The 10,255-nt window shown below is 41.6% G+C and overlaps 1 protein-coding gene across 1 annotated transcript; it reads right to left on the bottom strand.

Moving 5' to 3' along the window:
- Positions 1–2,753: 2,753 nt before the first annotated feature.
- Positions 2,754–3,986, bottom strand: LOC310856357 (E3 ubiquitin-protein ligase TRIM39-like; the record flags this gene model as incomplete). Its single annotated transcript, XM_083761737.1, has 1 exon — positions 2,754–3,986. One exon carries the CDS (start codon positions 3,984–3,986, stop codon positions 2,754–2,756), a length of 1,233 nt encoding a protein of 410 aa, XP_083617863.1.
- Between the last annotated feature and the right edge of the window lie 6,269 nt (positions 3,987–10,255).

Raw genomic sequence — 10,255 nt, 5'->3', positions numbered from 1 at the left:
ATCAGATTTAAGATGCTGTCATTCAGGATGTCATGACATGTAATAACACTCAATAATATGGTGATTTCCATCAGATTTAAGATGCCGTCATTCAGGATGTCATGACATGTAATAACACTCAATAATATGGTGATTTCCATCAGATTTAAGATGCTGTCATTCAGGATGTCATGACATGTAATAACACTCAATAATATGGTGATTTCCATCAGATTTAAGATGCCGTCATTCAGGATGTCATGACATGTAATAACACTCAATAATATGGTGATTTCCATCAGATTTAAGATGCTGTCATTCAGGATGTCATGACATGTAATAACACTCAATAATATGGTGATTTCCATCAGATTTAAGATGCCGTCATTCAGGATGTCATGACATGTAATAACACTCAATAATATGGTGATTTCCATCAGATTTAAGATGCCGTCATTCAGGATGTCATGACATGTAATAACACTCAATAATATGGTGATTTCCATCAGATTTAAGATGCCGTCATTCAGGATGTCATGACATGTAATAACACTCAATAATATGGTGATTTCCATCAGATTTAAGATGCTGTCATTCAGGATGTCATGACATGTAATAACACTCAATAATATGGTGATTTCCATCAGATTTAAGATGCTGTCATTCAGGATGTCATGACATGTAATAACACTCAATAATATGGTGATTTCCATCAGATTTAAGATGCTGTCATTCAGGATGTCATGACATGTAATAACACTCAATAATATGGTGATTTCCATCAGATTTAAGATGCTGTCATTCAGGATGTCATGACATGTAATAACACTCAATAATATGGTGATTTCCATCAGATTTAAGATGCCGTCATTCAGGATGTCATGACATGTAATAACACTCAATAATATGGTGATTTCCATCAGATTTAAGATGCCGTCATTCAGGATGTCATGACATGTAGTAACACTCAATAATATGGTGATTTCCATCAGATTTAAGATGCCGTCATTCAGGATGTCATGACATGTAATAACACTCAATAATATGGTGATTTCCATCAGATTTAAGATGCTGTCATTCAGGATGTCATGACATGTAATAACACTCAATAATATGGTGATTTCCATCAGATTTAAGATGCCGTCATTCAGGATGTCATGACATGTAATAACACTCAATAATATGGTGATTTCCATCAGATTTAAGATGCTGTCATTCAGGATGTCATGACATGTAATAACACTCAATAATATGGTGATTTCCATCAGATTTAAGATGCCGTCATTCAGGATGTCATGACATGTAATAACACTCAATAATATGGTGATTTCCATCAGATTTAAGATGCCGTCATTCAGGATGTCATGACATGTAATAACACTCAATAATATGGTGATTTCCATCAGATTTAAGATGCCGTCATTCAGGATGTCATGACATGTAATAACACTCAATAATATGGTGATTTCCATCAGATTTAAGATGCCGTCATTCAGGATGTCATGACATGTAATAACACTCAATAATATGGTGATTTCCATCAGATTTAAGATGCCGTCATTCAGGATGTCATGACATGTAATAACACTCAATAATATGGTGATTTCCATCAGATTTAAGATGCCGTCATTCAGGATGTCATGACATGTAATAACACTCAATAATATGGTGATTTCCATCAGATTTAAGATGCCGTCATTCAGGATGTCATGACATGTAATAACACTCAATAATATGGTGATTTCCATCAGATTTAAGATGCCGTCATTCAGGATGTCATGACATGTAATAACACTCAATAATATGGTGATTTCCATCAGATTTAAGATGCCGTCATTCAGGATGTCATGACATGTAATAACACTCAATAATATGGTGATTTCCATCAGATTTAAGATGCCGTCATTCAGGATGTCATGACATGTAATAACACTCAATAATATGGTGATTTCCATCAGATTTAAGATGCTGTCATTCAGGATGTCATGACATGTAATAACACTCTAAATGGTTACGTATAAAACTCTGTTATACTTTCATGTCAAATTATCTACAACCAGGGGCGGCCTTAAGGATCGGGAGGCCCCGTTCATGACGTCATAATAAAAAATAAAAATGTTTTTTTTTTTCTTTTCTTTTTTTTTCAGTGTGTATTATGGGACTTCAAAGCATGAACAGCATACACAGCCAAGTAGAAAATACACAACAGCAGCTTGCTTGATTAAACCTTTTTTTTACTTTAAGGTATAACTGGAAGGCAGCATTGGCTATACAATGATGCAATCGCAACTGTCAGCGCTGCTAGTGCAGTGAGTGCACACACTGGGAAGTGGGAACAATTACAACCAAACAACACACTATACTTATTACTACTACTACTATTTATTTTTTATTTTTTAAAGGGAGGCCCCTGGAGACTCGAGGCCCGTTTCAATTGAAACGATTGAAACATATATAAGGCCGCCACTGTCTACAACATTGTTTTCCAAGCAGTGGCTCGGGACCCAACTGTTTTATTAGGTTTGTTTCTTTTTAATACTAATACTAATTACAAAAATATAATTACAAAGGTTTTCCATACACACAAAAATTCAAACAATGTCATCAAAAATAATTCCATATAGATAAAATAAAATAGTAAAATTAAACAATTCCATAAATTTCCACACAAGTAAGCAGAAGTGAAAATAGCCGATGTACAAGCTGGTTCCCCCTGAAGATCTCAGTCAAAAAGTTCCACCCCCCCCCCCCCCCCCTCGCTGAGAAACACTAGCCTAATCAGTGTGATTGACAGGAGAGATGATCAGAGGAGCAAAGTTTCTACCACCAGCATTAAGACGTGGACCGAAGAATGGAAAGAGTTTCTCAGTGAAGGAGCAGCCAGTGAAGGAGTAGAGGAGAACTCTGGTCTCCACGTCATAAAAGGAGACCAGACCCTCCTCATAGTCCACAAACACTCCCACTGTCTGGAGCTTCTCTACAGGGAGGAGGACATCAGGGCCAGCAGCAGCAGAGTACTGTCCATTATACAACACTATAGACCAGTAACCATTGTTGGGACTCGGTGTGACGTGTCCCTTCCTGTCGATGGACTCTCTGGCCACTCCTAATCTCCAGTCAGTCTTCCCTCCAACCTGAACCTCATAGTAAAACCTTCCTGAGGAGAATCCTTGTTTTCCTAAGACACCAAGATATCTAGAGAATCTCTTAGTGTTTTCAGGGAGATTCTTCCATACGTCTCCACAACTCACTTGTTTTCCATCCTCAGACAGGATGAGGTATGTATTCGCTGTATCAGGGTCCAGAGTTACATCCACCTCATATTGCTGCATCCTCCTCAGCTCATCATCACACAGCTGCTTCTTCATCTCCTGGCCGAGTGTCTTCTCCAGCTGAGACACAGCTGCCCTCAATGTGTCCACATGTGAAGACTGATGGACTTTGACCTTTGTCCAGTCCTTGGTGGGTCTCCACCCTGGGCTGGCTTTCGGGTTCAGTTTTCTCTTCTCTAACTGAGTGACTTCCTGTTGCAGATCTTCGATGAAGCCTTCAGCCTGTTTCTCTGTTGTTTTCTGCTTCTCTTCAACCACATCAATGAGCTCAGCCTGGCTTCTCTCAACACAGCTGATCAGATCAGTGAAGACCTGCACACTGACGGCTATGACTGCATCTGCATCTTTCCTGCTGAGCTCTACTGAGCGTTTGACCTCCTGAATCTTCTCTCGTCTCTCCTGGATCATCTGCTGAACTTCATCCTCGGTCTTTGCTTCCTTCCTGAACTGATCAACCATCCCAGAAATTAAAGTATTGACGAAGACTTCTGGTCTTCTGTCGAAGGTTTTGTTACAAAGTGGACACTTGCACACATCACTAGTGTCCCAGTAACGTGTGATGCAGGCTTTGCAGTAGTTGTGTCCACACGGAGTGCTGACCGGATCAGTGAACACCTCCATACAGATGGAACACAGGAACTGCTCTTCAGACAGGAGACTGCTGGCGGACGCCATTTTATACACACTGAGGAGAAAAGTTAAAGTATGAGCAGTAGTTCTCGGGCAGTTTTTATGCACAGACAAGCTAGACAAATGCCTATGCTCCGTCATTTTATTGTAATTTTAATTCCACAAATACTAAAACACAAAGTAGGCCTACTAATAAATAAAAATTGTTAAATAGCAGGGGCGCCTATATATGGGGACTAGGTTGGTCTCCCCTTGTCCCCCATATATGGGGACTAGGTTGGTCTCCCCTTGTCCCCCATATATGGGGACTAGGTTGGTCTCCCCTTGTCCCCCATATATGGGGACTAGGTTGCTCTCCCCTTGTCCCCCATATATGGGGACTAGGTTGGTCTCCCCTTGTCCCCCATATATGGGGACTAGGTTGCTCTCCCCTTGTCCCCCATATATGGGGACTAGGTTGGTCTCCCCTTGTCCCCCATATATGGGGACTAGGTTGGTCTCCCCTTGTCCCACATATATGGGGACTAGGTTGGTCTCCCCTTGTCCCCCATATATGGGGACTAGGTTGGTCTCCCCTTGTCCCCCATATATGGGGACTAGGTTGGTCTCCCCTTGTCCCCCATATATGGGGACTAGGTTGGTCTCCCCTTGTCCCCCATATATGGGGACTAGGTTGGTCTCCCCTTGTCCCCCATATATGGGGACTAGGTTGGTCTCCCCTTGTCCCCCATATATGGGGACTAGGTTGGTCTCCCCTTGTCCCCCATATATGGGGACTAGGTTGGTCTCCCCTTGTCCCCCATATATGGGGACTAGGTTGGTCTCCCCTTGTCCCCCATATATGGGGACTAGGTTGGCGGAGGGTGTGTATAGAGCCCAGGATCACATTAGATGATTGACACAGGGGTGAAAAATGGGTTACAAAATCGTGGGATAAAAAAAAAAAAAAAAAAAGTTAAATAAAATAAAGTTCTGTGAGTATCATCTTAATGGTATAGCCTACTGCTCACTGCTTATGCTGAACCTTGTGATGGCTGTACGTGCACACCTGTGTCACGTGCACACCTCCTGTGTCACGTGCACACCTGTGTCACGTGCACAACTGTGTCAAGTGCACACCTGTGTCACGTGCACGCCTGTGTCACGTGCAATGACATCATTTGTAATGAGTTCACTAATCTGTAACTATACTGCTGTAAACTGCACTTTAAAGATCCAGTGTGCACGAGCGCTATAGTGTGCATGAGCGCTAAGCGTGCACGTGTGTGCACAGCACTGGGGGGGGGGGGGGGGGACTAGCACTGCACAAAAAGCGTGGAATACGGATTACAGGAAACTCCCGTTAAACGTTCCTACAAACTCCGGTAAACTCCCCGATTGTGACGTTCTGTACGGGAACCCCTTTTGGGGTTTTAACTAGGCATTATGTTGTACTTTAGCTATATGGAAAAACAGCAGATCTACAAGCTCGCCGTGAAAATGCGGCACACATCTTTGAATATATATTCTTTCAGAATACTTTTTATTTTATTCTTCGACGTCAGGCCTAAATGGCAGTGGCGTGCACAGATACACTAGGGGGTGCTAGAGCACCCCCTGCCCTTTTGGCAATTTTGCTCTTAAAAAAAAGTTCTTTTTTTCCCTTAATTTGTAGTGTGTGGACCATGGTGACATTGATCAAATCTTGATAAAAAAACGCTTCTACTATATTATTTAGGCCCCCCACAATCTAAAGCTATAATTATGTTTCTATGTCAGTGGGTCTTCGATAAAAAAAGCAGACCTACAAGCTTGTAGATCTGCTATTTTTCAATAGCTAAAGCACCAAAATGGTAACCTGACGCTGTCAGATGAGGGCGGTATTGGGTAACCATGTTCCCCAACACAGCACTCATCTGGAATCTCTCAGGCAGTTGAGCTGACAAAAATCCGTTCCGTACCGAACCAATCAGCGTGAGCTAAGGGCGGGATATGTGCGAAACCGGACGTGAAGCTATATAGACACGTCAATATGATTGGTTGTGTTTGCACGCCCACACGGTGATAGACAGACGGTCCCATCCAATCATCTACCAAGTATCTTGAAAAAAAGGAACATCCCCGTCATCGAATTAGCTTCCGCGATCCCAGATCCCAATAAGCTGTGAAACAAATTTGTGTAGCAAGCTTCTTGGATCTGGCAGCGTCAGGTTACCAAAATGGGTTCCCGCCCCAAAATGCGCTGCACAAGGTGCCCTTTTTTTCACTTGAGCACCTGCCCCTCTAAATGTCTGTGCACACCACTGCTAAATGGGTTACTCTATAATATGCTGCTAAACTTGAGGTCTACGGGCAAATCTAGTGCCCATAATAGCCCGTGAACGCCTCTTTTCACTCAGTGTAGGACCCATTATGTTAACACGGCCTTGATGATTGAATGCTAAAATTACCTATAGCCTATTAGTTATTACAGAAATCATTTTTTTTTTTTAAAGACGGAACTGTGGAAGTTCAAGGACTATAAAAACAGGTGAAAGCACGTCTGATACAGTTTAATACTCATAGTCTTTTAATGTAATAATAAATCATTATCCTTTACTCACCGTCTTGAATGATCAGTCAAGTCCTGTTGAATGTCTTGAAGAGAGCGATAGAGAGAGAGAGAGAGAGAGAGAGAGAGAGAGAGAGAGAGAGAGAGAGAGAGAGACAGAGAGAGAGAGCGATAGGAGAGAGAGACAGATAACTGAACTTCACCTTTAGACTTGTAGAGAAACTTCCTCCTTGTACAGTATGCTGTTAACCCTTCACACCCTCCACTAACCACTATACATACTATTGCAAACATAATATTTATGGTTGCAATATTATTGTAGTGCCAAAGTCCTAAAGTTTATCAGTACGTGGTTGGTTGCCCAGACGGCGGCGGCGGTGGCTCAGGGGTAGATTGCCTGGATGGTAACCGTAAGGTTGCCAGTTCGAACCCTGTGGGCTCCCCCAGAGTTACTGTCGAAGTGTCCTTGAGCAAGACACTGAACCCCCAATTGCTCCCGATGTGCTTGGTTGGTGCCTTGCATGGTTTCCGCTGCCATCGGTGTATGAATGTGTGTGTGAATGGGTGAATGTAATGCACGATCTCTGTAAAGCGCCTTGGATAAAGGCGCTATATAAATGCACCATTTACCATTTATCAGACGTTTGCTCAATAAAACGTCCAAACAAAGAACACTTCTCTAAAACACAATGAACAAAATCTACGACACCATCAAACACACACAGAACATGACAGGCCTCCTCTAGCCTAGTGTTAAACTAATGAAGGACACCCACTGCTATAGCCTAGTGTTACTAACCTTAAACTAATGAAGGACACCCACTGCTATAGCCTAGTGTTACTAACCTTAAACTAATGAAGGACACCCACTGCTATAGCCTAGTGTTACTAACCTTAAACTAATGAAGGACACCCACTGCTATAGCCTAGTGTTACTAACCTTAAACTAATGAAGGACACCCACTCCTATAGCCTAGTGTTACTAACCTTAAACTAATGAAGGACACCCACTCCTATAGCCTAGTGTTACTAACCTTAAACTAATGAAGGACACCCACTCCTATAGCCTAGTGTTACTAACCTTAAACTAATGAAGGACACCCACTCCTATAGCCTAGTGTTACTAACCTTAAACTAATGAAGGACACCCACTCCTATAGCCTAGTGTTACTAACCTTAAACTAATGAAGGACACCCACTCCTATAGCCTAGTGTTACTAACCTTAAACTAATGAAGGACACCCACTCCTATAGCCTAGTGTTACTAACCTTAAACTAATGAAGGACACCCACTCCTATAGCCTAGTGTTACTAACCTTAAACTAATGAAGGACACCCACTCCTATAGCCTAGTGTTACTAACCTTAAACTAATGAAGGACACCCACTCCTATAGCCTAGTGTTACTAACCTTAAACTAATGAAGGACACCCACTCCTATAGCCTAGTGTTACTAACCTTAAACTAATGAAGGACACCCACTCCTATAGCCTAGTGTTACTAACCTTAAACTAATGAAGGACACCCACTCCTATAGCCTAGTGTTACTAACCTTAAACTAATGAAGGACACCCACTCCTATAGCCTAGTGTTACTAACCTTAAACTAATGAAGGACACCCACTCCTATAGCCTAGTGTTAACGTTAAACTAATGAAGGACACCCACTCCTATAGCCTAGTGTTACTAACCTTAAACTAATGAAGGACACCCACTCCTATAGCCTAGTGTTACTAACCTTAAACTAATGAAGGACACCCACTCCTATAGCCTAGTGTTACTAACCTTAAACTAATGAAGGACACACACTCCTATAGCCTAGTGTTACTAACCTTAAACTAATGAAGGACACCCACTGCTATAGCCTAGTGTTAAACTAATGAAGGACACCCACTGCTATAGCCTAGTGTTAAACTAATGAAGGACACCCACTGCTATAGCCTAGTGTTAAACTAATGAAGGACACCCACTGCTATAGCCTAGTGTTAAACTAATGAAGGACACCCACTGCTATAGCCTAGTGTTACTAACCTTAAACTAATGAAGGACACCCACTGCTATAGCCTAGTGTTACTAACCTTAAACTAATGAAGGACACCCACTGCTATAGCCTAGTGTTACTAACCTTAAACTAATGAAGGACACCCACTGCTATAGCCTAGTGTTACTAACCTTAAACTAATGAAGGACACCCACTGCTATAGCCTAGTGTTACTAACCTTAAACTAATGAAGGACACCCACTGCTATAGCCTAGTGTTACTAACCTTAAACTAATGAAGGACACCCACTGCTATAGCCTAGTGTTACTAACCTTAAACTAATGAAGGACACCCACTGCTATAGCCTAGTGTTACTAACCTTAAACTAATGAAGGACACCCACTCCTATAGCCTAGTGTTACTAACCTTAAACTAATGAAGGACACCCACTGCTATAGCCTAGTGTTACTAACCTTAAACTAATGAAGGACACCCACTGCTATAGCCTAGTGTTACTAACCTTAAACTAATGAAGGACACCCACTGCTATAGCCTAGTGTTACTAACCTTAAACTAATGAAGGACACCCACTCCTATAGCCTAGTGTTACTAACCTTAAACTAATGAAGGACACCCACTGCTATAGCCTAGTGTTACTAACCTTAAACTAATGAAGGACACCCACTGCTATAGCCTAGTGTTACTAACCTTAAACTAATGAAGGACACACACTCCTATAGCCTAGTGTTACTAACCTTAAACTAATGAAGGACACCCACTGCTATAGCCTAGTGTTAACGTTAAACTAATGAAGGACACTCACTCCTATAGCCTAGTGTTACTAACGTTAAACTAATGAAGGACACCCACTCCTATAGCCTAGTGTTACTAACCTTAAACTAATGAAGGACACTCACTCCTATAGCCTAGTGTTACTAACGTTAAACTAATGAAGGACACACACTCCTATAGCCTAGTGTTACTAACCTTAAACTAATGAAGGACACCCACTCCTATAGCCTAGTGTTACTAACCTTAAACTAATGAAGGACACCCACTGCTATAGCCTAGTGTTACTAACCTTAAACTAATGAAGGACACCCACTGCTATAGCCTAGTGTTACTAACCTTAAACTAATGAAGGACACCCACTCCTATAGCCTAGTGTTACTAACCTTAAACTAATGAAGGACACCCACTCCTATAGCCTAGTGTTACTAACCTTAAACTAATGAAGGACACCCACTCCTATAGCCTAGTGTTAACGTTAAACTAATGAAGGACACCCACTCCTATAGCCTAGTGTTACTAACCTTAAACTAATGAAGGACACCCACTCCTATAGCCTAGTGTTAACGTTAAACTAATGAAGGACACCCACTCCTATAGCCTAGTGTTACTAACCTTAAACTAATGAAGGACACCCACTCCTATAGCCTAGTGTTACTAACCTTAAACTAATGAAGGACACCCACTGCTATAGCCTAGTGTTACTAACCTTAAACTAATGAAGGACACCCACTCCTATAGCCTAGTGTTACTAACCTTAAACTAATGAAGGACACCCACTCCTATAGCCTAGTGTTACTAACCTTAAACTAATGAAGGACACCCACTCCTATAGCCTAGTGTTACTAACCTTAAACTAATGAAGGACACCCACTGCTATAGCCTAGTGTTACTAACCTTAAACTAATGAAGGACACCCACTGCTATAGCCTAGTGTTACTAACCTTAAACTAATGAAGGACACCCACTGCTATAGCCTAGTGTTACTAACCTTAAACTAATGAAGGACACCCACT

This window comes from Protomyctophum parallelum (genome assembly GCF_964188405.1).
Source record: "Protomyctophum parallelum genome assembly, chromosome: 1".
Taxonomy (NCBI): domain Eukaryota; kingdom Metazoa; phylum Chordata; class Actinopteri; order Myctophiformes; family Myctophidae; genus Protomyctophum; species Protomyctophum parallelum.
This window is presented reverse-complemented; position numbering and strand designations above follow the sequence as displayed.